This window comes from Neoarius graeffei, chromosome 18, assembly GCF_027579695.1.
Source record: "Neoarius graeffei isolate fNeoGra1 chromosome 18, fNeoGra1.pri, whole genome shotgun sequence".
Lineage (NCBI taxonomy): Eukaryota > Metazoa > Chordata > Actinopteri > Siluriformes > Ariidae > Neoarius > Neoarius graeffei.
In genome coordinates, this window is record NC_083586.1 from 45233747 (window position 1) to 45261569 (window position 27823).

Here is a 27823-nt window from a genome sequence, read left to right on the forward strand (position 1 = left end):
TACGGCTTTCCCCATGCCCACAGCCTCTCCGTTCATCCCCTACAAGGCTTTCTCCATGTCCCCAAATGCTTGCTTCTCACAGCCCTACTAGACTATCTCCATGTTCCATACCACTCTCTTCCCCCATCATCCTGAAAAGGCCAATCCAAATTTCCTCCTTCAGCGACAGTGGGAACCCCCTGGATCCTTCAACCCACACTTTTGATGCAGCATGCAGCAGGTACTTGTCTCAAAATGTAATGCCTCTCTTATCCTTAAAGTGGCCACTTCAGTGTCAAGAACTGAAAATAATTGCTGTGGAATACTGTATTGCTATTTTTCTTCACAGTAAACCAGCATCCATTATCGATAGTTTGGAATCCTCCAGGCAATCCCCTCCAAGCAATCAGCCTTCAATCCAAACCACTGTCCAATCAGACGATGAACAACCTAAGCTGACAAGAACATCATGCAGTGAGAGAAGGGCTAAATCAATCCCCATCTCAAAAACAAGAATTCAGCAAAAGCAAAGACAGGAACAGTTACCTAGGCACAAGTACCAAGGCATGCTTCATAAAGATGTCAGTTTGGAAGACAAATCCATCAGAGATATTGTGACTAAGAAGGAAAACATTAGTCGCCAAAACCTGAAACATGTAGGAAGAGGACCACAAAGCCTTGCATTCTATAAAAGGAGGCATCTAACCCATGACCCCATGTTAATTCAAGCCCGCCTAGGGTTAAACAAAACAAGGAAGACTGAAAACGCTGGATCAAGACTTTTATTTGACAAGGCAAAGTCAAAGTTAAACCAAGCTTTGTTAACAATACAGAAGGATAAAGATGTCAGTGGTGGGGAAATGTCTCAATCCAAGCCACAAATGACAAAGTCTGAAGAAGGTGATCAAACATCAGGTCTTACCAACAGCCTTCAGAGCAATCCAAGCCCTGACAGTCAACTCAAACAATCCTCTGAGTTTCCTAAACACCATGAAGAATTTGTGTCTCCAAAACAATTCAAAATATCAGCTTCCTCATCTTCCAAAGGTCTAAATTGTGATCCAGAGATTCACACCTGTCCACTCACTGGGGTTTCACAGAAAATTAAAAGTGAAGGCCCAGCAGATGTTCATAAGGACAGAAAATCTTCCTTGCTTAATTTAAACACCAGTGTTACTGAAAAGCATAAGTCTACTCATCACAGCAAGCTTCGATTCACAGCTTCAGAAACAGACACGTGTATTAGCACACCAAGTCAAACCAATCAGACGGAATGCTTCCTATTCCCTTTAAAGAACCCTGGATCATCTGTTGAATCCTGTCATTTTGCTAGAATCTGTAGACCTGAATCAGAAACAACCACATCAAATTACATTTACACACCCAGACAACTCAACCAGACAGACCAATTTGCTTTGAAGAGCAGAACCTGCAGACGTGTGATCAAAGGAGCAGGTAGTTTTTCTGACAGAAAGTCTACATATCTGATATCTACTCAGGCACGAAAGAAAGACTCGTCCTCTCAGGAAACAGGGAGAAGAGGGGCTCCGAAGAAAGATGTTTCCAATTCATCACAAAAGAGCTACCCTGATTCAGATACAGATTCCATCAAATCTAATTCAAGTCGAACAAGCTCTCTAAAGGAAAACACACATGCGAGAAAACACAAACGTTTAGAGGTACAGATAAAGTGTGGTATATCTTGTAACACACAATCTACTAGCACACACACAGCCAGGGATACAAAGGATGATGCAGTGATTCCAATGGCCTCCCATGACCTGCCCCACACCAGCTCCCCACGAGACATGTACAATCATCCCGACCAGCAAACACATACAGCCATTCCAGAACTTTCCATGGGTGACTGGATGCCCCAATCTGGAGCTGACAAAGCATGCAAACAGTTGTTAACAGAAGAAGACAATTTGACAGTTGAACAAGTGAATTTTGCTCAGTTACATCAGCAGGATGATTCCCTACTGAGGAAGCCATCTGTTTCTGAGGAGAGGAAAAGTGAGGAAGAGATAATCACACTTCCTGGTCTATATGCACTTACATGTGAGTACAAGCCAAAGGATTTTTAAGACACAACAGGTAACATTATAAATGAAGTTCATCATCTCATTATCTCTAGCCGCTTTATCCTGTTCTACAGGGTCGCAGGCAAGCTGGAGCCTATCCCAGCTGACTACGGGCGAAAGGCGGGGTACACCCTGGACAAGTCGCCAGGTCATCACAGGGCTGACACATAGACACAGACAACCATTCACACTCACATTCACACCTACGGTCAATTTAGAGTCACCAGTTAACCTAACCTGCATGTCTTTGGACTGTGGGGGAAACCGGAGCACCCGGAGAAAACCCACGTGGACACAGGGAGAACATGCAAACTCAGCACAGAAAAGCCCTCGCCGGCCACGGGGCTCGAACCCAGATCTTCTTGCTGTGAGGCGACAGCGCTAACCACTACATCACCGTGCCGCCCTGAAGTTCATCATATTATAATATTTGAAAATTGGAAATACAATTTTAGAAACTGGAAATATATTTCTAAGGCTATAACTAGTCTTCAGTGTTAATATGAATCATTCTAACTAGATTGTAATAGTGAGAATAAGGAACAAGCAAACTAGTTACATAAATATATGCACCCGCATTCATCCATCCCATCCATCCATTATCTGTAATTGCTTATCCTGTGCAAGGTCGCGGGCAAGCTGGAGCCTATCCCAGCTGACTATGGGCGAGAGGCAGGGTACACCCTGGACAAATCACCAGATCAACGCAGGGCCAACACAACAACCATTCACACTCACATTCACATCTATGGTCAGTTTAGAGCCACCAATTAACCTAACTTGCATGTCTTTGGACTGTGGGGGAAACCGGAGCACCCGGAAGAAACCCATGCAGGCACGGGGAGAACATGCAAACTCCACACAGAAAGGCCCCTGTCAGCCACTGGGCATGAACCTTCTTGCTGTGAGGTAACAGTGCTAACCACTACACCTCCATGCCGCCCACCCGCATTCATAACATTAGCTTAAATAGCCTGAATGCATTGTCCAGTCCTGATCCTAGAGATTTAACGATGCAGAGTTTAGCTTCAACTTAATTTTTGATATTCTCCTGCTCTTGAACACAAAGATTAGCTGCGTTAGCTGTCAGGTTCAGATTGAAAAATAAGTTATACACAAAGGAAACTTAGTATGGGGCGGCAAGGTGGTGTAGTGGTTAGCACTGTCGCCTCACAGCAAGAAGGTCCTGGGTTCGAGCCCAGAGGGCGACAGGGGCCTTTCTGTGTGGAGTTTGCATGGTGTCTGCGTGGGTTTCCTCCGGGTGCTCCAGTTTCCCCTACAGTCCAAAGGCATACAGGTTAGGTTAACTGGTGACTCTAAATTGACCGTAGGTGTGAATGTGAGTGTGAATGGTTGTCTGTGTCTATGTGTCAGCCCTGTGATGACCTGGCGACTTGTCCAGGGTGTACCCTGCCTCTCGCCCATAGTCAGCTGGGATAGGCTCCAGCTTGCCTGCGACCCTGTAGGACAGGATAAGTGGCTACAGATAATGGATGGATGGATGGAAACTTAGTACTCTACACCAATTTTAGCTACATGATTGGTCTATATAATTGTTATCAACATTTGAAATTGGATAAAATTCACAATCACAATCATTTGATAATCCTTTTCATGTACTAGTCACTTACAATACAGTATACAATCAATATTTTACTGACTGCTTTACTAACTGGCTACTGTAACAACTAGCAACATCAGCTGGCGAGCTCCAAACTGAATTTTAATGTCTGATAGCTATATATTACACACCAACACTATGACACATAACATTATGGCTTAGGAAAAGCAAGACGTTCTGTCTTATCAGGCTGCACACATGCATGTTTCCAAATAGGAAGATAAAACAGGGTATAAGGCAAGTGTTTGCCTCTGACTGCTGCAGCAGACACCAGCATGCGCAGTACACTGACATGCAATCGAGTAAATATGAGTTAAAGAGGTGGCATACATGTAAACAGGATGCACATGAGAGTGCAACATGGGACAAAGCTGTAAAATGTAAGTAGTTGGAATAATCTAAGTGTTAATGAGTGTTTTCTCACTAAGTTATTGAATTCTTTGTCACTGTCTTGGCCTGTAAGAGAACTCTGCCAACATTTGTATGTGTCCTGGCAGATTGCCACAGTTTTTTAAATATACATTTAAGCGTATTTTGAAGAACTCCTATAACATACCTAGAGAATGCAAATTAAATAAAGAAAGAAAGATATTAAGCAAGTTTTATTCTATTTAAGACTTAGCTGCTCTCACATCATAAATCTCTAGGCTATGAGTGTCAGGGCTGTTTTTTCCCCCCCAAGTACACTGGATTTTGAATGAAAATGACTAGGAAAATGATATAAAGTCAGCCTTTTTCATAATTTTAAATTACATATGCTCCATACCACAATACTTAAACAAGTGTTGCCAGGCAAAACAAACTTCGCCCAGTAGCACTTATGATAAATATAAGATATCGCAAAAAAAATAGGTACCCTATGGGTACATGTGGCTACTGCTTATAAATAAAATTGTTTTCTGATACCATGTCCATACAGTAAATATAGCGTATATATTTACTCTATGAGTCAGTAGCCACAAAAATGAAGCGTAATCCAAAAATGAACAATTTAAAAATCACAGAAGTAAAATATACCAAGTGTCTGTACTTTATATTATTCTACTCTTACCTCTTACAGTTTTTGAAACTGAAACCTCCAAACTGAGGCTGACATACACACGCTGTCGCCATGACCCAAACTCTTATTTCCCGGAAATGGCCCGGCGCTAGAGCTCAGTGGAATGCACTTTCCTTCGGTAATAAGCATAAATATGTCTGAAACCAATTTCTTTAGTCTAGTCCATTTATTTTGAATGGTGAACCAAATTTTATACACTCACTGGCTACTTTAATCGGAACATATGTATGTGCAGTATGCAATTGTTAGACTCTTACATTCTTACAGCACGATGACGTAGTGGCTAGCGGATCTATATGAGGCAGTAGTCACAACAAAAATGATTTTGACCCTTTGGTGACCTTGAATGGAAGACCCTCAAAATGTTGGAGGTTCTATTTGAGACCAATGTCCATCTATCCTGAAAGTTTCATGAAGATTGATCTAGCCATTTTCATGTAATATCATTAACAAAAAAAACAAAGAAACCCAACCGAAAACAATACCTCGCCCCTGGTGGACTCCGTCCCGGGCGAGGTAAATATTGTCCTCCAATTGTAGAGGTAACTGTAGTTGCAAAATTACTCTAGCTGTAGACAGTACTGTGCATGTAAAGGGATATTTAAGGAAATTTTGCAAGTAGTAAAATATTTTATATATACAATGTACAATATATTAAGCAGAAAACAATAAAACAGCCAATAAAATTTTAATTATAATTAAAGCATAATTTGTCTTTGTGATTAAAGAGAAATAAAAAAATTGGCTGGTAGATTGAACCAGGCTTCTTCTAAAACTTGCAACAGTTCTTCTGTCTCTACAGGGTCAGAATAATCCCGAGACAGTCTATAATGAAACATTATCAAATAAAGTTTATTACTTAGCAACCAAGGGGCGGCACGGTGGTGTAGTGGTTAGCACTGTCGCCTCACAGCAAGAAGGTCCGGGTTCGAGCCCCGTGACCGGCGAGGGCCTTTCTGTGCAGAGTTTGCATGTTCTCCCCGTGTCCGCGTGGGTTTCCTCCGGGTGCTCCAGTTTCCCCCCACAGTCCAAAGACATGCAGGTTAGGTTAACTGGTGACTCTAAATTGACCGTAGGTGTGAATGTGAGTGTGAATGGTTGTCTATGTGTCAGCCCTGTGATGACCTGGCGACTTGTCCAAGGTGTACCCCGCCTTTCGCCCGTAGTCAGCTGGGATAGGCTCCAGCTTGCCTGCGACCCTGTAGAAGGATAAAGCGGCTAGAGATAATGAGATGAGATGGGACTTAGCAACCACTTTATCCTGCACAGAGTAGCAGTGGATCCAGAGTGGACACACACACATTTATTTTAGCATAGTCAAGACACCTACTGGCCTGTTTTTTGGAGGTGAGAACGTTACCTACTGCACCACCATGCCACCCTTACTTTACAAAAACAAACAAACAAACAAACAAACAAACATACATCTTTTAGTAACATTTGAATTTTTTTTATTTCTATGTTGGCAGCATACTGTGTTAACAGTTAGCTAGTTTGCAGGAGCCTTTTTTCTCTGTATACACATGCAAATTAATGTACTGAATGATATTAGTCCTGGCTACAGACAAAAAGCACAAAGTTAACAGTGCAAAGGAAACAAGAATACATTTTCATCAAGAGTCATAACAAACGTGTGTGCCTTGTATGTCAAGGGACTTTTGTGGCAATTAAGGAATTTAATATCATGAAATGAATCCTGGGCAATGCAAAAAACATTCAGAGGATGAGAGGGCAGAGAAACTGAAGCAGCAGAACATTATTAGAGCTAATAACCAGCTCATTTCCTTATAATACAAATTGTACCTGAGAGTACTACTGTTTCTGTCTTAAACGTTTCTACATTAACAATTAATTGTTTTGTCGTCACTGCTGAACCCAATCCGGGCTTGAGGCAAACCATGTTTGGTTGACTTGGCCAGACATGCAGCAGTAGGGTGGCCAGTTCTGCATACATTCACATCTATGGCCAATTTAGAGTAGCCAGTTAACTGCATGTCTTTGGACTATGGGGGAAACCAGAGCACCCAGAGGAAACCCACGCAGACATGGGGAGAACATGCAAACGCCACACAGAAAGGTCCCTATTGGCCACTGGACTCGAACCCAGAACCTTCTTGTTGTGAGGCGACAGTGCTAACCACTGTCTAACAATAATAATTTAATAATTCATAGTATTGTGGCTAAAGAGCAGTAAAGAGTAATAAATTAAACAAAGATAATATTTGATGCGAGGACCCTTTGCTTAAAAAAATAGTCATCTTAGGTACAATTAGTGCAGTTTGATAAGGAAATGAGCTGGAAGTTTTACTGAGCATCTTCCAGAAACTGCCACAGTTCTTCTGGGCACTTTAACTGTTCCACTTACTTTTTATTTTTGCAGCAAAACCCAGCAGTCTTCATTATGATTTTTGTCTGAAAAGTGTGTCTTATGTAATATTCTGATTTTTTTTTTACTAATATACAAACATTTTTCTGTAACATTTAATTTTGTGCTAGAAATCTAATGCTTTGAACTCCAAGCTCGATAATGTAGAAATCATAAAATAAACATCTCTAACAAAAGTTTATACTAAAAAAGAGAAAATTAGGTGCCTAGCACAGTTCTATCATATCTATCTACACTATCAGAAATAAGGGTACAGTAGGGGTCCGTTTCTGTTCCCCCAAGATACAATCTACACTAATGTACCCCCTCGAGCTCATTATTGGACCTCAAGGTAACTATTTGTACCTTTTTTGGGCCAAAAAGGTACCTACATGTTCCCAAGCAGTATATAAAGAGTACGAATACGTACTTTAGAACAGTGTTTCTCAACCACTGGGCCGTGGGCCATTAGTGGGCCGCAAAGCAGCATCTAGTGGGCTGCGAATTTTTTTCAAGTTTGAAGCCAAATACTAAATAGTTCAGGATGTCATTGTGTCCCAAATCTGGTAGCTGGTTTGCCGAACACTTTTCAAGTGGAATAAATACATTTGTGGGTAAATTAAGATGAACAAACCTTTTTGTCACATTCCTCCTCTACATTTAACCTGCGTGTGTGCGTACACACACACATTTTAATACTTTTATTTGGATCTCTTATTACAGATCCAAATACTGATGGAAGTAATTTCATAGGATTAGTAAGAACAGGTCAATCACAAAATGTCATGTGCTATCCATTGCTATGCATTAACTAGGACAGGTCAATCACAAAGTGTCCCATACTATACATTACACTGTATTGATAGTTAGGGGTAAACATGTAAAAATAGGCATGGTTAAGGGTACACATGGCATCTCCTTCTCCAGATTGATATGCTGCCTATTATGGCAGAGATTGAACAATACTTAGCAAGTTTTTTTGAATTGTCCTTATTCAGTCCACAGAATTGCAGCCCACGCAGGGCAAATCTATGTACATGTCCCAGGCTGCCGAACACTAGAACAACAAGTTTACACCTATAGCCCTGGTTTGTGACTGTATCCAAAAGTGGCTGGTATTTTAAAAGCTTGGAGTAGTAACAAGTATCCATGTATAAATCAAAACAACAACCTATTTCCACAAAAATAACATTCTTATTGTTAGCATCTATAATGGTGATGTCAGGGGTGTTTGGAATGTTACTAAAGGGGGTGTCTTCATGATTAGCACTAAACCAGTCCATTTTTACTGCACAGTGGTTATGGATTTTTATTGAAAGTCCATACAGCTCTTTGATGTCTTTTGTTACCAGGTCCACCAACCTGCCATGTGTGCAACTGTCTCATTATGATGGGTAGTAAGATGGAGAATGCAATGTGGATGATGTCTAGATGGATACCAGATGGCCAGATTAGATTTAGTCGGTAGCACTTGAAGATGGGCTTTGATGGTAAAAATGAGGATATCCTCACCAACTGAGGTGTTGGAGTATATAGTATGAGACAGGGAGTGATTTGCGTATGATAAACACGCCAGTTTCCCTTGTAGCCTGAGACCTGTCCAATGTTCTGTGCTCTGAGATCGCCAAATTTTGAGTATGGCTGCTCTCACGCTTTCAATTGGTAGCTCTTGTAATGTGTTGTAGAGTTTGTAAGTGACGCGGGGGTAGGTGAGCGGGTCTGTTACAACGTTTTGAAGCGCCACTAGTGCGCTGTCTGGTCTCGCCCACTTCAGGTTTAATCCCATACGATTACATAAATCGTTTAGATCAAGCCAATCAGATCTCACCCCAAATCCCGCAGCTTTGATGTTTAGTTTGCTGTTGTTTTTAATTTGAAACCGCAAAAACTGCTCTTCACCCTCCCTGGCGACTGGAACTTTGCGCCTGTTAAGATGTTGTATAAGAGATGCACGAGCCATCTCTCTCACTGTCAGGTCGCTATTATGTAGCATGTTCAGGAGGTGACTGGTTCTCGTGGTCGTGTATACCCACTCAACATTCGCAATACCCAGACCGCCATCCTTTCGTGACTGAAAGATGATGTCTCTAGTTGAGTGCGTATTAAGGCCAAGCCACTTCCTTACCAGTTGCACCGTTTTATTATTTAAATCTATGAGTGTCTTCTGTGGAACACACACACACAAAGAGTACGCTATAAATAAATAAATACGTTTGTGGGTAAATTCTATGGATCTGTGATGCCCGCTGGAAGAGAAAAGCAGGAAGGATTGGGAATCGAGCGGCTGTGGTTTGTTTACACCTGATACCAAAACTTGTAGCTACCAACCATCGCAAAGATGCGTACAAAAAGCCCAGAAACTCCTATTTACCCAGGCAAAAACGATACAGGATTTATCTTATGTCCTGATCCCCAGATCTTTAACCCAGCCACATATACAAAGTTGTTCACCTCCATGCTCTTCCAGGTTTTCATCTGTGTGTCCGTGTAGAACGATGTCTGCAGCACCAGGTAGTTTGAGATGTTGGGGAACTCAACGGATGGATAATTTTCCAACTCATAATGAATTAATAACTTTATTTAAACACGATAAGTTGATCAGCAGAGTTGGTGGGGTCATGCATGTACAGATACAAATAATTACAAATACAAAAGACTAAAAATATACACAATATTTAAAAAAAACCCTTAAAATCTGTTGATTAGAGTAGAGTGGGGGAAAAAGCCCCCCTTAAGGAAAATTCAGTTTTTCTCCAAGTTGAAATGAACCATGTGTTTAGTTTTAATCATAGTTTTTGACAACAGTGACATGAACAATAATGCCACCTAAAATTTGCCTAAAGTTAATACTTAATTTAAAAAAAAAAAAAAAAAACATTGTGCCAAGGGGACCTTTTACACCCCCCCCCCCCCCCCCCCCCAGTGGGGTAAAAGGCCCCCTGAGGTGGGGCAATAGGCCCCCTCACTCAAAAAAAGCTGTTTGGATAGCAAAAGTGTTTACTTAAGCCTATAATGTGAAAGAAACAAGAAAATATCCCTGAATTAATGAATAGATGCATTATTTTATTATATTTTGCATTTTAATTTCAATATAATTTTGTGGATTGAACATGAATTAAGGGGGCGTATCTGTTAATTATCTTCACATTAAGTTAATGAATAGTATGCATAACTGTTGTCTTTGTATTCACTTACAGCTACAATGTGATCAAATTTTATTCTACTAATGTCAAATTTAGCTAGTAAATTTTTCTTTCATAGGAAAAATCCTTCTTTGTTAGCATCCACAGTGACCATAGCATAAGCAAACCAATCTCACTCACTGGCAACTGCCGCTTGGGCCGGTGTTTCTTGGTCTGCCGAAGGCGATGATGCATCTTGTTTAGAGTCTGTTTTATCATAAAAAAATGACTTAGTACTAGAATAGAACTATGCAAAATACGTAACAAAACTAATTACCATTGCTAGTTTTAGGTAGCTTAGAAACCAGCTCTTCTATTATTGCATGCTTTCTTGATGTTGTGTTGTCAAAACAACACACTAAAACTTAGCTTCGAAGCCACAAAATGCAACTTTGATGGAAAAAATCTCATCTCATCTCATTATCTCTAGCCACTTTATCCTGTTCTACAGGGTTGCAGGCAAGCTGGAGCCTATCCCAGCTGACTATGGGCGAAAGGCAGGGTACACCCTGGACAAGTCGCCAGGTCATCACAGGGCTGACACATAGACACAGACAACCATTCACATTCACACCTACGGTCAATTTAGAGTCACCAGTTAACTAACCTGCATGTCTTTGGACTGTGGAGGAAACCGGAGCACCCGGAGGAAACCCACGCGGACACGGGGAGAACATGCAAACTCCACACAGAAAGGCCCTCGCCGGCCACAGGGCTCGAACCCAGACCTTCTTGTTGTGAGGCGACAGCGCTAACCACTACACCACCGTGCCGCCCCTTTTTTTCATCTCATCTCATTATCTGTAGCCGCTTTATCCTGTTCTACAGGGTCGCAGGCAAGCTGGAGCCTATCCCAGCTGACTACGGGCGAAAGGCGGGGTACACCCTGGACAAGTCGCCAGGTCATCACAGGGCTGACACATAGACACAGACAACCATTCACACTCACATTCACACCTACGGTCAATTTAGAGTCACCAGTTAACCTAACCTGCATGTCTTTGGACTGTGGAGGAAACCGGAGCACCCGGAGGAAACCCACGCGGACACGGGGAGAACATGCAAACTGCACACAGAAAGGCCCTCGCCGGCTACGGGGCTCGAACCCAGACCTTCTTGTTGTGAGGCGACAGCGCTAACCACTACACCACTGTGCCGCCCCTTTTTTTGATAGTAATAAATCAAAAATAATTTTAAAGTGAAAATGTAGAAAAATCCATAGTTGAATACCACTACGCCCGGACCATTTTTAAAATGCCAAAATCCGTAGGGAATACGGGAAATCCGTAGGGGTTGACATGTATGAATTATTGTACTATATTGGGACTAGCACACTCTTTCCCCATTCATTTGGCATTCTGAATGGAGAAAGCGTGTGCTAGTCCATTAACTAAATTGGTCCAGGATATGCCCTTTAAAAACCAAAATAGCGATCTGCGCATGCGCGCTGCATCATTCTCGCTCGTCTCCTTAGCAACGGGAAAGGACAGAGTAGGGAGGGAGGAACAGCAGACAGTGAGCGAGGAGAAAGGAAGAGAAGGACGGGTTAACGGATCACACACACGCAAGGTCTTTCAGATATTGCTCTTTATTAAGCAGCTCCTGGATTTAAACACTGTTTTGTTTTCCTTCAAGCTTCGGAGGATCTGAACCGGTGAGTCTGCGCTGATAAAAACGTTAAGGTAACTGAATGAAGGAGATAGTGGATGAACACAATGGACATCCATCCATCCATCCACCGTCACGAGGTTGAGGGATGCTCACACACCCTCCTGTAGGACCAGTGTTATGAGCTCAACATTTGTTGTGTTACTGATCAAACCTGCAGTGTAGGTTGTGTGATCATTTTTATTTTCTGCTAATTTAAGCAGTATGAAATATAGGACATGACTCCACAGGGATGCAGCAGCAGTGGACTGAGATGAAGACTATTTATACACCATGTCTTTGTGGCTTCATAAGCTTTAAGAAGCCTTATAAATGGATTAAATGATGCCAGATTCTTGTACTCCAGCTAAATCACTTGTTCTTTCAGGGTCTGGGTGTCTAATATATAGATACCCGTGTTGTTCAGGAGAGATATTTCTCTTCCAGTAGGCTACGACTTGACCTAGATTATACTGAAATACCTACTTCATCATGAAAATAGAAAATTCAGGTTTATATTTTTATCAAATTCGGTTCAAAGATATAGCTGAAACAAATACATCCCATTGTCGAAGGCTATAAAGACTGCAACATGATTTGAAAGAAAGTCTAATGCACTGTATATTCATCGTACCGTAGGCTACATTGTTCGCTAAGATTTGGGATGTTGATTTCACATGAAGTTGAAACTTGCAGATGTTTTTATTTTTGTTTTTATAATCTAGGCTTGTATTTGATTGAATGTCGTGGTTAGTGAGGCGTTTCTGCATCTCATCGCTTTCCCATGCAGTTGAAAATGTGAACTAGGAGCATGTAGAACTGAAAGTCCCAAAAGAAAACAAAAGAGAGAGAGAAGGAAACCTAACATCTTCATATCCTTTCAGAAAATTTTATGATTCCAGTGTGCTCCAGAATTAGGGTTTCTTTTTGCATCAGGGAATTGGGAGACTTGAACTGTGGTTTGGCTTAGATCCCAAAAACTTGGCCTAAAAAAAAAAAAAAAATCCAGTGCATTTTATTCATATAGTACCATGTTAAACTCATTTGTGCTATAATCCAGTTAGAGCATAAGCATTATTAATATGTCAAGTCAAGTTTATTTGTATAGCGCTTTTAACAATAAACACTGTCGCAAAGCAGCTTTACAGAATTTGAACGACTTAAAACATGAGCTAATTTTATCCCTAATCTATCCCCAATGAGCAAGCCTGCGGTGACGGTGGCAAGGAAAAACTCCCTCAGACGACATGAGGAAGAAACCTTGAGAGGAACCAGACTCAAAAGGGAACCCATCCTCATTTGGGCAACAACAGACAACATGACTATAACAGTTTTAACATGAAGACAGTTTCGTTGATGTTATAAACTCTTCATTGATGGAAACTTGAGTGCAAAACTGTTCATGACAACGGCAGTCCTAAAGTTAGCAAGTCAACTGTAGTCCTCAGCCATAAAAGCATTACTGTAAGAGTCCAGATCGTCCTCCAGGTGTAACTTTCAACTGTCCTCATGGGGCCATCCTCCACAGGAGCAATGTGATAAGACTCCAACCAGACACAGGGCACCAGGATGGATCAAGCAGGTCCAAGGGGCAGAAGAGCTCAGCATTACGTGCACAGTTTATATCTAATAGATATCGTAACAACTATGACAACTCTGCAGTCCCGGCTTTATTGAAGGTTTATTATAAGAACTTATTGTAGAGGGTGTGGTCACCCATGTTGCGCTTGATTATTAGTCTGTTACATAAACATAACATATAGTTGCGATCAGAAGTTTACATACATTCATCTTGTACATGAATATCATAATAATAATATTGGGCTTTCAGTGATTTCTTTGAACTGTTGTTTTTCTGGGGCAGAATGATTGTACAACATACATCTTTAATAGGAAAAAAATAAGAATTTGGTGCACAAGTTTTAATTTACTTTGAGTTTTTTTTTTTTTGCAATCAACACAGGGTCAAAATTATACATAAAGAGTCAAAAATACATACATAGCACACTAAATATTTGGTTAAATGTCCCTTCGCAAGTTTCACCTTGACCAGATGTTTTTGGTAGCCATTAACAAGCTTCTGGTAGAATTCTAGTTGAATAGTTGACCACTCTTCTGGGCAGAATCAGTTCAATTAAATTTACATGTTTCCTGGCACAGACCTGACTTTTAAGCTCAGTCCACCTATTTTCAAAAGGGTTGAGGTCAGGACTTATTTTAAACTTAAAGGTAGACTGCCTTTCAGATTTTTCAAATGTAGGTCATAAAAATAATTTTTCCTGACACCCAATTATTTTTGTTTAGTGGACTGAAAGCTACTGAATTCGAATCACAGACTTCCAATTTTATTAGATTTTTTAAAATAGAACAATTAATGAATTTATGGCCACGTGGCCCTAAATTCTCTGCTATTTTTTCCTGTTTCACCATGACACAATTCAAGATACTATGTCATGCATCATGTGGTGGGCTTTCCCTGTTTGCGCAAAGCATTGTGGGATACAAATTTGAAACAGGAGAGAAAAATGGAGGATGTGAATGTGCGAATGAAATGTGAAAGACCGCCTACAGTAACAGAAAGCGAGAAGACGTTATGTTGCGAAGGAAAGGAAACGCAGGACCAAACTAATAAATATCGGCAGTCAGCGAGCACCTCGGTGTGATCAGCTGTTCGTTTAGCGACAGAATGATGTAACTGTCAGTGCACGGTCAAGGTAAACCTATAGATGGCAGTAATGCAACACCGTGGATGCCAGCTGCCGGAAAACCCAAAAGAAGAAGAAGAAGGTAAACCTGCACATTCACACACGGACTTCCTCTGTCTGCTTGACTGCGCGAAGTGGGTGATTTCATGCACATTATTTGCTCGGGAATCCCCTCAAATTAAATAACTTCCCAGCCACAGAATGGCCTGATATTTTGTGAGAGATTACAGAAATAAACATATATCACAATGACCAAATTTCAGAGGGAACTAAATTTCACCGATTTTATGAAATTGAAAGGCTGTCTAGTTTTAAGATTCACCTGCTTTATCCGTTTCACAACCAGCTTTGATGTGTTTGAGGTAATTGAGGTAATCCTGTTGGAACACCCAATTGTGTCCAAGATTCAGCTATCTAACTGATAGTCTGAGGTTATGCTGAAGAATTCTAAGGTAGTCCTCCTTCTTTATTATTCCATTCATTTTGATTTACTGTGCTTAAAAGTTGGTACAGTGTTCTTGAAGTTGAATGCCTCACCTTTACTCCTGCAAACATACCTCTGGTCATTATGACCAAACAACTTGGTCTTTGTCTCACGTGATCATAAAACTGTCCTCCAGAAGGCTTTTTCTTTGTCCATGTGGGCAGTAGCAAACTTTAGTTGAGCTTGAATGTGTTGATTTTGAAGCAGGGCTTCTTTCTTGGACAGTAGCCTCTCAGTCCATGGCATGGCCTCAGTGGTTCCTGTGTTGTTTCTGACCATCCAAACCAGTTTCTTCTCAGCTGAGGGTGACAGTCTGAGTCTTCTTCCAGACCTTAGTAAAGTGGTTACACCTCCCAATAACTTATCTTGGCAATAACTTTATGTTGGCACAGAGATGCTACCAGCTCTATTCAGTCATGATCACTAACAGGAAGTTAAGAGACCTTGGCTTTGGGAATTGAACCTTCACAAGACGCAGCCTAGTCCATGAACTGGTCTCTTTGGTTTCTACTATATAGATGAATTTTAAAACCATTATAGGTCTTATATAATGAAAAGATATTTTGGAGCTTTCAGCGTCACAGAGTTAATAATCTAAGTAAGTGTATGTACATTTTTGACCCTTTGTGTATAATTTTGACCCCTTGTTGATTTCAGAAAACCCAAAATAAATTAAAACTTGTGCACTAAATTCTTGTGTGTTTTTCTATTAAAGATGTATGCTGTATATTCTGCCCAAGAAAAAGAACAGTTCAAAGAAATCACTGAAAGTCCAATATTACCATGACATTTATGGCCATCATGAATGTATGTAAACTTCTGACTGCAACTGTATCAGGAACGCAGTAGCTTACATAAAACAACTGGAACAACACATTTCATTTATTCCATTTGGCAGACATCCTTATCAAGAGCAACTTATATTTACTCATTTTACACAGTCAAAAGCAGTTAAGGGCCTTGGTCAATGGCCCAGCAGTTGCAGCTTGGTGGTACTGGGATTTAAACTCATGACCTTCTGATCGATAGTCTAGTACTTCAACTACTGAGCTACCACTGCATGAAAACAGGTACTCCAGGACCAGATTACTGGGATGTCTGTTGGTGATCTATGTCTGAATTCTTGATGTCTCAGTCTCACTTTTGCCTCTTCTTGCTAAAGACATGTCAGAAATCGTGCCCCCGGAAGTGAGACCCAAACCTGCTGTCCCTGCTAAGCCGTCTCATGTGGTACCACCCACCAGCATCCCCCCTGTGCCCCCCCAAGGGTCAGGGGCTGGAGGTCAGGGGTCAGGAGGAGGCTCAACATTGCTGGGATATGTTGGGATCGACACCATTATTGAACAGATGAGGAAGAAGACCATGAAGACCGGCTTTGATTTCAACATCATGGTTGTAGGTTAGTGAAAATTTGAACTGTGAATCAAGAACTTCATGTTAGTCTCTGAACTTTTATCTTATAAATATGTTTCACCAAACTTCACATGATAACTTTCTGGAAATTATTTGAATATCTTATCCTATGCCCTGTTCCACTGTTCCCATGTTTTGTTTTTTTTCCTTTCCCCTAGGTCACAGTGGCTTGGGGAAATCCACCATGGTGAATACTCTATTTAAGTCTCAGGTGAGCAGACGGAGCTCTGGCTGGAGTCGTGATGAGAAGATCCCCAAAACTGTGGAGATTAAATCTGTGTCACATGGTAAGAGCTAACAGACCCAGTAGTTGAAATCCTTTTTGTTTGAAACATGCAAGTCAAGACACATCAATTCTTAATAACATCAGGCCAATCTGTAAGATGCATTATATCTCACAGTTTTTAGGAATAGTTGCCTTTTCTTAGCTTTCCTCATTTCTGTGCAAAAGTAATATTTTGGATAAACTCCACTCACATTTTAGAGCACACCACAGAACATAGTAAGCTTTTCTCAAAGTATCCAGAGATTGTGGAAAGCTTGACATTTTCATTTTACTGGCGCTCAGCACAGCTTTTGATATTAGCCTTTTGGATAATCTCAAGAGTGGTGTTTGCATTCAGGAAACTACTCTAAAATGGTTTGCCTCTTACCTTAAAGATAGAGCATTTTCTGTTAGGATTGATTATTCCTCCTCTTCCTCAGCAGCCATCACTTATGGTGTACCTCAGGGCTCCATCTTAGGCCCTCTGCTGTTTTCTTGTATATGCTTCCTCTTGGGTCTATCTTTTGAAAGAACAAAATTTCCTACCATTTTTATGCTGATGATACACAGCTGCATGAGTCATTGAAACCTGGTGGAAGCAGCTCTCTGCAAATTCTCTTTGACTGGCTTTCGGATGTTAAATTCCAGATATCTAAAAACTTCATTCTTCAGTTAAATAATGACAAAATAAATTATGTTAGATAGTTCCACTATTCACTAGCATTCTAAGCTGAATGTCCTTTAATTTATTAAGCAATGAAAAACAAAACAAAACGAAAAACAAAAATCAGATCGAACTCAATAGCCCAAATATGATCTAAAATAAAACCCTGTTTCACAGAGATCACAGCACTATATGTTTCACTGGGAGATAAGTTCCTAATGTTCTCTTTGTCTTGAACTTTCATCATCAAGACAAGGACTCTTTGTCTTTAAGGATGTTGACAGAATCACAGTCAGCCTGGCATGTCCTCTGCCCTGGCAAAGCCATGGGCCTGATACTGAATGCCCTTTGGGTGCCAGCGTTTGTGCACAGCTGGAAAACAGTAGGCTATGGCATTCGTCCCAGACCCCAAATCTGCCGAGACACACTGCTGTGTAGGCTTAATGTTTCAAGTGTGTTGAGTATGCAGGCAGATATAGTATGCCAGTGTTGCGTTCTTTCCATGTAGAAAAATCCCCCTTTTGTATTTTAGAAGGATTTTTTGTATTGTCAGCTGTATGTCTTTGGGGTTGTGACTGTACTTCATGAAAAGCTTTTTGTGTCGACATTGCCACTGCTTTGCATTTGTCCAAAAATATCTTGGAAATTTAAAGCATGCTCTGAAAGGTCTGTTGAACTTGTGACAAGAGGCTATATTTTGGCCAATATATGAATATTGCTGTTGATGTACATGGATCCATTTACATTTATTCACTGGGCATATTTCCATATAAAACAACTGACAAAAAGTAGGTTTTTAAAAAATAATATATTTTCAATTGTCATTTGAAGTTAGGTTTAATTTTAATGTATTAAAAAAGGTGCTTTTAGTATTATTGTTAGTTTTTTGTGATTTTTGGCTATTTGATGTTTGATTTTTTTTATAAAATGCCTGAATGCACTGCCCATCCGTAGAATGGGCAAACAATGTTTGAAGTATCATTAATGTACAAGTAAAAATAAATACATTTATCTGCCTAAATAAGCCTCCATTTTTCACAATAGGGCTTTATATTTAAAGGCAGGTTCGGCATGCAAACCAATTTTCTATAGCATTCCTGATATTCTCTATTTTCTGGTTTTGTAACTGATAAGAGTAAATCGTTGCTAATGTCATAGTTATTTTATGTTCTAGTGATAGAGGAAGGTGGTGTGAAGATGAAACTGACAGTGATTGATACTCCTGGATTTGGGGACCAGATCAACAATGAAAATTGGTGAGAATAGAGGTTTTCAGATTGGTTTTATTTATAATTTATCAGTATATCCTGCTAATATATCTTGTTGTCCATCCTGTCATCTGTCTTTGAATTGTACTCTGTTCACTGATCTAAAGCTCTCTGCTTGTGTTTACAGCTGGGAGCCAATATCTAAATACATCAATGAGCAGTATGAGAAATTTCTAAAGGAAGAAGTTAACATTGCCCGTAAAAAACGGATTCCGGACACTCGAGTGCACTGTTGTTTGTACTTCATCTCTCCAACTGGACACTCGTGAGTGCAAATATATCACGTCCTGAAATCAGCACACCTCTTCTGTCAAAAAATAGTCTTATTAATTTGAAACCAAAAATAGTTAGCTTCAACTAACTGAAGTAGGTTGTGTAAATGCATATAGTAAATTAATTTATGTTTAAATTTCCAATTTAATTCAATGAATTGGGAAAAAAACTGTTCAGAGTTGAGCCTTCAGGGAAGAGATTAACATGAATAAAAAGTGATGTACCCACTGGTCGCTGCAGAGCAGAATTTAATTTAAGACAGTCTGCTTGGAACAGCCAATTAATACGATGTGTCTGAAAGGTTGTCTCAGATACATTAATCAATTCAGGCTCATTTGAGGCTTACCACAGTCGCTGCAGTGATCTCTCTGCCACTTCAATCTATTAACTTCCCCCAACCCCCTTCTCTCCATTGTTCTTCATCTACTCTCTCTGTCCTTCTGCCTTTCTATCTCTCTTTTCCACTTTGTGTCAGACTACGGCAGCTAGACATTGAGTTCATGAAGCATTTAAGTCGAGTTGTGAACATCATTCCTGTCATTGCCAAAGCGGATACTCTCACTCCTGAGGAAAAAACAGAGTTCAAGCAAAGGGTGAGAAAGAGTGGATGGATGGATGGATGGATGGATGGATGGATGGATGGATGGATGGATGGATGGATGATCAAATGATCAATAATAGGATGGTTGAATGAATGGATGGATTAATGAGTAGATGGATGGATGATACATTATATTACCAAAAGAATATAGACACCTGACCATCACACCCACATGAGGGCCTTCCCCAACCTGTCCCCACAAACAATTGTCTGTACTCTAATGTATTTGTCTGCTATAGAAGTACAATTTCCCTTCACTGGAACTAAGGGGCTCAAACTTGTTCCAGCATAACAATGCCCCTGTGGACAAAGCGAGATCCATGAAGACATGTTTGCCAGGTTTGGTGAGGTAGAAATCCATTGGCCTGTAGAGAGCCCTAACCTTAAGCCCATTGAAGTTCTTTTGGGAGGAGCTAGAATTCAGATTGCACACAAGACTTTCTCACCTAAAATCAGTGCCAGAGTTTACTAATGTTTTTGTGGCTGAATAGGCAAAAATCCTCTTCTAAAATCTAGTGAAAAGCTTTCCCAGAAAAGTGGATGCTTTTAAAGTTGGAAAGGTTGAACCAATTCCATATGGATTTTGAAATGGATTTGACATGGGATGTTCAGCAAGCACATATGGTTGCGATGGTCATGTGACTGTATACATTTGGCCATATAATGTAGGTTTGTAGCTGGATGGATGGATGGATGGATGGATGGATACATGGGTACGTGAATTGATGGACAAATAAGTGGATGGATGGATGGATGGATGAATGAGTAGATGGGTGGCTGGATGGATGGATGGATGGATGGATGAGCAGATTGATAGGTGGGTCACATATATGATAAATATATATTCTAAATTCTCTTCCCTTGTCCAGGTGAGGAAGGAGCTAGAAGTGTGTGGAATTGAATTTTATCCACAAAAGGAGTTTGATGAAGACCAGGAAGACAAGGCTGAAAATGATAAGATCAGGGTATTGTGCAAATTGATTGATATTGCTCTTTAGATTACTCTGAAAACACAGCTGTAATGCTACTGCCTCATGTTCTTTATTGCTTTTTTTTGCTTTATTTCCATTATTTCTGTCCTATTTTTTTGTGCTCTGTTGCTCCACTTGATCTTGGTCTGTTATTCATCAATCTTCCCTCATAAATTAATTCATATGTTAACATAGCAAGCCTTATTAAATCTCTCTTCTGTGTGTGTGTGTACGTACACAGGAGGCCATGCCTTTTGCAGTAGTGGGAAGTGATAAAGAGTACCAAGTCAACTGCAAACGGGTTCTGGGTCGGAAGACTGCCTGGGGAATAGTAGAAGGTGTGCAGGCTCACTGTGTCATTCTCTGGCCTTCCATCTAAATCAGATACAAGTAAAAGGATTCAGTTATAGTAGGACTTATCCCAATTCTGACTTGGTTATCTAAGGACTTAAACACTGAGGGACATGATTTCAGAGAAAAATGAGATGAGATAATCAACAACATGGTGTTGTGATTATTGTCATTACCACCACAAAGTTATAATTTTCTTATTTTCCTATAACAGCACATACTGAAGTGTTTTATTCCTCTTATACCACACCAATCCGCCAACAATCACAATTGACACATTTTATTATTTATCCATTTCTAGTTACACTTAATGTTGTGGAATGCCAGAGAAATAAGTTCCTGTTATCACTTGTGTTATAGCAGTTATAAGCAATTGGTCTCTCACCAGCCTCCTTTTTTCCCCCTCACTCTCTCTCTCTGTCCTGAAGTTGCTAAGATAAAATACAGCTTGTCATGTTACTGAGAAACAGAAAAGCCCTCTTCAGAAATCTTTCATAAATGGGAGCTTTATGTCTGACTGTTGCAAAGTGCTGACACCAGAGACTCCTTCTAAAAATGTAATAAACATCTCCTCACAGAAAATGTTACCATATCAGCGATTACACAAATTTTAAATTCCTTTATGGTGTCCACTATACAGGTCTCTGTGAAATAACTGTTACTATAGAAACTATAACATATTGGAATAAACACATTAATAATAATAATAATAATAATAATAATATTTCCCCTCAATCTAGAAATACTGGGTTGACATCCGCTGGGGAATAGTCATGTCCCATGGGCAGGAGGGGTTCTTGAGTCTTGGGTGACAGCCTTTCTAGAGATGGTGTTTCGATAAAAATACCAGTGGTGGTAGCACCTTAAAACACCATCCTCATAAATGAGTGCAAATGCCAAATGATAATTTACCAGAAAACGGCATGAATGGGACTGGAGCTATAACAAGTGAAAGTGCCTCACCTGGCAGGTGTCCCTCGGCCCAGCGGCGAGGACCCGGTCATAATCGAGCTACTGCTAGGATGAAATGGAATAATATGGTAAATTGAGTTGTGATGGAATGCTACTATTGAAGTAGACCACTTGATGAAAATGGAATGCTGATCAGACGTTACAGGCAACGAACGCATATGGAATGGTAAGAAAGAGGCATGTTCCAAATAGCAGAACAGAGGTTATGTGATCAAGCGAGGGCAATAAAAAAAAAAAGGATGGTTAGGTAATGGTCATCCCACTGGTAATAGGTGTGCTTGGTTGTGAAACGGTTGACTTCAGCAAATGGGTAGAAAAACTTGGAATTAAAACGGCAACATCAAATATGACTGAAGGCAGCACTGCTTGGAACAGCAAGGATACTGAGAAGAATGCTTGAAACCTGATCGTGGAGGAAAAATGAACGCCCAGGACCCTTGGCCATTTGTTATGACCTGCTCCTTGGCTAAAACCGGCAAAAGGTCAGCCTGTGAAGAGGAAATAATAATAAGAATAATAACATATCAGTGGCGAGGTATCAAAGAGGATTCTGCTTCACTAAACTCACTCAGCAGGGAAGCAGAGTGAGACATAGTGTGTGTGCATGTATGTGGAAGAGAGAGAGAGAGAGAGAGATGACCAATTATCTCTCCTATTTGAGCATTTGGCATACCACTCCTGGGAGACATTTTGAGGGCATCTTTGATGTCAGTGACTGTACTCGGTCACCTCATCTATGCATCTCCCTACATGCCAATCCCACAGCCACTTAACCTCTCATCTTTTTTGCAGATTGATTTGAGATTGTTTTGGCAGATCTTTTTGAAGATTGTAAGATAATTAACAATCAGTATCTTGTACTGTTCTCCCATCAGTTGAGAACCCAAATCACTGTGAATTCTCTCAACTACGGGATTTCCTGATCAGGTAAAATACATTGCAAGATTGTTGTTGTTGTTTTTCCTGTTACCATTTTCAATTCTCATTAGAAACAGCTTAACAAATAAAACACAACGACGAGTGCTGTTATAGGAAAATAATCAGTGATGAGGTGGGGTAATGTATTTCCACTTCAAAGTTTATTTTCCTATAGCAGCATGTCAAGAAGTGTTTTATTCCTCTTATATGACAGCAAGTCACAACAATTAAATGTTAGTATTAATTAAAAAATGAAATGTCATTCTGAAGTGGAAAACATTACAAAGTGCTAACACTGGAGACTCCTTCCATAAATGTTAAAGAAATGTCTCCTTACAGAAAGCTTCACCATATCTTTGATTTTTCTTTGTCAAATAACAACACGTTTGTTAATCTGCCTATTATTAAATTAGATCTAATAGATTAGATTATGTAGCTTGTCTGCCACACATTAGTCCTTGTGATGTAACTGTTACTATAGAAGCAATAATGATAATAGCATTATAATGCATGCATTAATTATGGACCTATGATTTGTTCCGCAGCTAGAACTACTGTCCAAGCTGCTGTTAATTAGAAAATTAATCAATACCTTCTGACCTGTCAGAATTGAGAATTCAACGGTGCTGTTGTATAAAATTGTATATTATTCAGATTTAGAGTAAATAAGAGGAAACCTTTTGCATCTTAAACTTATCTTCAGACATTTTAAAAGCCGAATTCAGGTACAGTTGCCTAAGTAAAATTGTAAACACTATGTATTGATGACTGACTTTGTTTTTTAAGGTCTCACCTCCAAGACCTGAAGGAGGTCACCCACAACATCCACTACGAGACGTACCGGGCCAAAAGGCTCAACGACAATGGAGGACTCCATCCCATCTCAACCAACAACAGCACACAGGAAAGTAACCTGTAATAAGAGGGAAACTGTGAGCGAGAGAATGACTGACGTGAGGTCAACAGTGAAAGATGATAACAAATAGTATTTTTGCGGATAAATACATTAGCATATGCCCTTGTGGAGCTTGTCTTAAACCTTTTTAACCATCTGAGCATGTTCGTTGTTGTCTCTTTTTCCAAAACGTCCTTTTTGAAACACATAATGACAGCACATAAACCTAAGATGGAGACAGACTGAAACATTCTTGAGTATAGCCTCTAGATATTAGATATTAGTTACTCCTAGAAGTTAATGTGCTATAATATGGATGGATGACAGCACTGCCATTCAACTGCACACAATACATAGGAGTTGATAAATCTTTGTGTGATTATTTTCTCTAATTTGTCTTGATTCTCTACCTGCCAAAACAATTCAGGACTTTTTTGCAAGTCTTGCTTATGATATATTGATGCACACATCAGTGTACTCCTGTTTAACAATTGCTAAATGCTCTGCAGCATTTACTACTGGCTACATGGTTTGTGTAGCTTACCCCGATGACCAACGATCCTTATGGATACCAATTCAGGACTCTCACATTATCCAGAATAGCACACCAAGTACGAAGCAGAAATCTCTGATTCCTCTCTACTCAAGGTTTTTTGAAGGTTTATCCCAATACATTTTGTAAACGTGTTTCTAGACCACGTGTGCACAAGTGTGTTTGTGAGAGAGAATGTGCCTTTATATCTTTTTAGATCCATCTTTCCACTTTTCAACCAACTCAAAAAGAACATAATATTCAACATTGTTATTATTATTTTTTTAATATTTCATGTGTGCCATATGAGTGTGCATGTATATCACTGGAACAAAGGAATTGCTTGATGTCCGCTTTGGTGTTAACCACTTGATGTTTCAGTCAAAGCATAGGTCAATTCATGATCCATTTAGGCAAGAGAAATTGAACTGTATTGCACGTTAGATCGTCTTTTACATTCTGCCATAAATTTTGGATAAATACACCTTTTTGTTTATTTAATCTAAGAGCTTTCTCCTTAATGCTTTTTGTGAAATATTAAATTACAAGGATGGTATTCTTGCCGAGTGTTATGTTTTTAAGTGTTATTTATTACATCATTTAATAAATGTTTTCCATCATTTTTTGACTTCCTTTGACTTTTCTGTAACTTTCTGTAAATGTACATCATCTACAGCATCCCTGTAATGTATTAAAAAAAAAAAAACTCAGCAGAAACAGAAATAACAAATCACTGCATAATACCTCACAATGCTCACCTGCACAAAAACAGAGCTTATCCAGGAACAACTGCTGATTTTATAACCCAAATTTGTGGTTCTATATTTTCATACTAAATTGTGTCTCTGTTGTAGCCAGGGCTGTTTCTTGCTATAAGTGGTATAAGTGGTTTCTTAGTAGAAACAGACCCAAAACACATGTAAGAATTTAGTGTTAATGATTTAGTCAATCTGTCTGCTTTCTCTGTGTTCTTGCTTAAAGATTCTGACTGCAAAGTTGAATTCTGGGCAAGATGTTCTATTTCTATTGCTATTGGAGTTTCGAGATGTTTTGTTGCTGCACACACCGTGTATCCTATGTGTAAATGTTTTGCCGAGATAAAATCTGTCCTGTATGATTCTGGAGATCACCGAAGCAAGTGAGCAACAATATCACTTGACCACCATGGGATGTTTGACCTACTTTTAACCAAAACTAGTCAGCATGGGCAAACATGGCAGGCTCCGATAGCCCACCAGCTAAAAGCCAGTGGAAAAGAAAAGGAAAGCTTGCCTCATGAGTACAACTGCAAGATAGACCAAGGTTAAATGACATCATTTTTCTGGACAGATAACTAAAATCATCCCAGCTAGTGCTTAGCTATCAGGCTTAGAATGCATGGGCTCGACTCTACGGTAGCGAGTATGGAGCTATACACCTAATGTTTTGATTTTACAGAGAAAGAAATGATAACACAAAAGCAGTAACAGAGAAAAGATATATTCCGCTTTTGTTTAAAGGCTCTATTCCCAAATGTCAACCACAAATTACATACCTGCGACTCAAAACTCTCCAAGGTCGATGCAGTTATAATGTTTTCCGCATGTCACCATCTTGGTGTGGTGCAGTTCCATCCATCCATTATCTGTAGCCGCTTATCCTATCCTACAGGGTTGCAGGCAAGCTAGAGCCTATCCCAGCTGACTATGGGCGAGAGGCGGAGTACACCCTGAATAAGTTGCCAGGTCATCACAGGGCTAACACATAGACACAGACAACCATTCATGCTCACATTCACACATTCATACGGTCAATTTAGAGCCACCAATTAGCCTAACCTCCATGCCTTTGGACTGTGGGGGAAACCAGAGCACCCAGAGGAAACTCACGCAGACACGGGGAGAGCATGCAAACTCCACACAGAAAGGCCTTTGCTGGCCGCTGGGCTCGAACCCAGGACCTTCTTGCTGTGAGGCGACAGTGCTAACCACTACACCACTGTGCCACCCTACGCAGTTCCATAGTTATGCTAATTAGTTAAAGCACAGTCATTTTAATCAATTCCCCTCATTACCATAGACATCCTCTTTGGATGCAATCCTAGAGGTGCAGCCTGAGGTTAGGGGAACTATATCAAGGTTGTACACAAGTATATTTGACATGGAAGGCTGTTCATTGACGATAATAAAAGATAACTGGGAGAAGAATATGGGTACAAATATTACAGATGATCAATGGTCTAACATACTTCTAAGAATCTATTCCTCTTCCATTTGTGCGAGGCATAGCTTAATTCACTTTAAGATTGTGCACAGGCTCCACATGTCTAAGGTTAAGTTATCCAAAATCTACCCAGAGGTTAATCCTATTTGTGACAAATGTAGGCAAGCACCTGCTACTCTTTTCCACACATTTTGGTCATGCTTCAGTCTAACCTCATTCTGGTCCTCAATATTTGAAGTATATTCAGCAATTTCAGGCCTAAATATTGATCCCTGTCCTTTTATTGGACTCTTTGGTGTACCATCAGAAGATCTTCCCCTACAAAAGCCCCAATTAAATTGTATTGCCAACTCCTCACTTTTAGCACATTGACTCATTCTTTTAAATTGGAAAAATGACAAACCTCCCTCCTTTGGCAGATGGATATGTGATGTCATGTTTTTCCTTAAGGTTGAAAAGATTAGATATACATCGAACTGATCAATGGGCAAGTTTGATGTAGTATGGTATCCCTTTATTTCTTATGTGGAACAGCTGACAATGCACCTTGACTCTGTGTAATGTACCCTATATGTAAGATAAGTAGGTAACTATTTTGTAGGCTTTTCTTGTGTATCTTTTATCTTGTGTGTCTTTTTTGTTTGTGTTTTTTTTGTAATGTCTTATATTTCCTTTGATTCTGTCCTTAATGTTTACTTTCTTTGTATATGTTTGAAAGCTCAATAAAAATACATTGATCAATAATTAGTTAAAGCACCTTGTGTTTGGCTATGGTATCAGCATACCATGCTGTTTACCTCAAGAGGGAGGATATTCGGTCCTAAAATGGAGAAATGTGACCCTCAGCACATCAAAATGATCACATCTCGTCCCCATGATATTGTTCTTGCAAGACATAGGAAAATGCCATACACGATAAAAATTTTAGATGACTTTGCAGTCAGCAACTTTTAAGTTGCTAGCTTGTTACAACAGCAGCCTGGTGACTCATTAAAGACGAACAACTTTATTCATCACATGTACACTTGTGAAATTCCTCTCTGCATTTAACCCATCTGAAGCAGTGAACACACACATGAGCAATGAGCACACACCCATACCCAGAGCACTGGGCAGCCATGCTAACAGCACCCAGGGAGCAGGTGCCTCACTCAAGGGCACCTCAGTCTAAGGCCACCCCATGTTAACCTAACCATATAACTTTGGGGGAAACTAGAGCACCCAGACACAGAGAGAACATGCAAACTCCACAAAGAAAGGCCCCCCCATCGGCCGCTGGGCTTGAACCCAGAGCCTTCTTGCTCTGAGGCTACAGTGCTAACCACTACACCACCGTGTCACCCACTCTTCTCTCCTCTCCCCTCCCCCGCC

General features: G+C 40.1%; 1 protein-coding gene across 4 annotated transcripts; it reads left to right on the forward strand.

The window, feature by feature from the left end:
• The first annotated feature begins 1208 nt into the window (after window positions 1-1208).
• Window positions 1209-27131, forward strand: septin3 (septin 3). Of its 4 annotated transcripts, none has more exons than XM_060898903.1 (11): window positions 3980-4064; window positions 11927-11973; window positions 16290-16526; window positions 16699-16827; window positions 18644-18725; window positions 18865-19002; window positions 19486-19603; window positions 20481-20576; window positions 20824-20920; window positions 22781-22832; window positions 23610-27131. In XM_060898903.1, exons 3-11 carry the CDS (start codon window positions 16292-16294, stop codon window positions 23740-23742), a joined length of 1080 nt encoding a protein of 359 aa, XP_060754886.1. In that variant the 5' UTR covers window positions 3980-4064; window positions 11927-11973; window positions 16290-16291; the 3' UTR covers window positions 23743-27131. The 4 variants fall into 4 exon arrangements, with proteins under 4 accessions (XP_060754883.1, XP_060754884.1, XP_060754886.1 ...); XM_060898902.1 differs by having other exon boundaries at window positions 11927-11945; XM_060898900.1 differs by lacking the exons at window positions 3980-4064; window positions 11927-11973 and adding an exon at window positions 1209-2040.
• The last annotated feature ends 692 nt before the right edge of the window (window positions 27132-27823 follow it).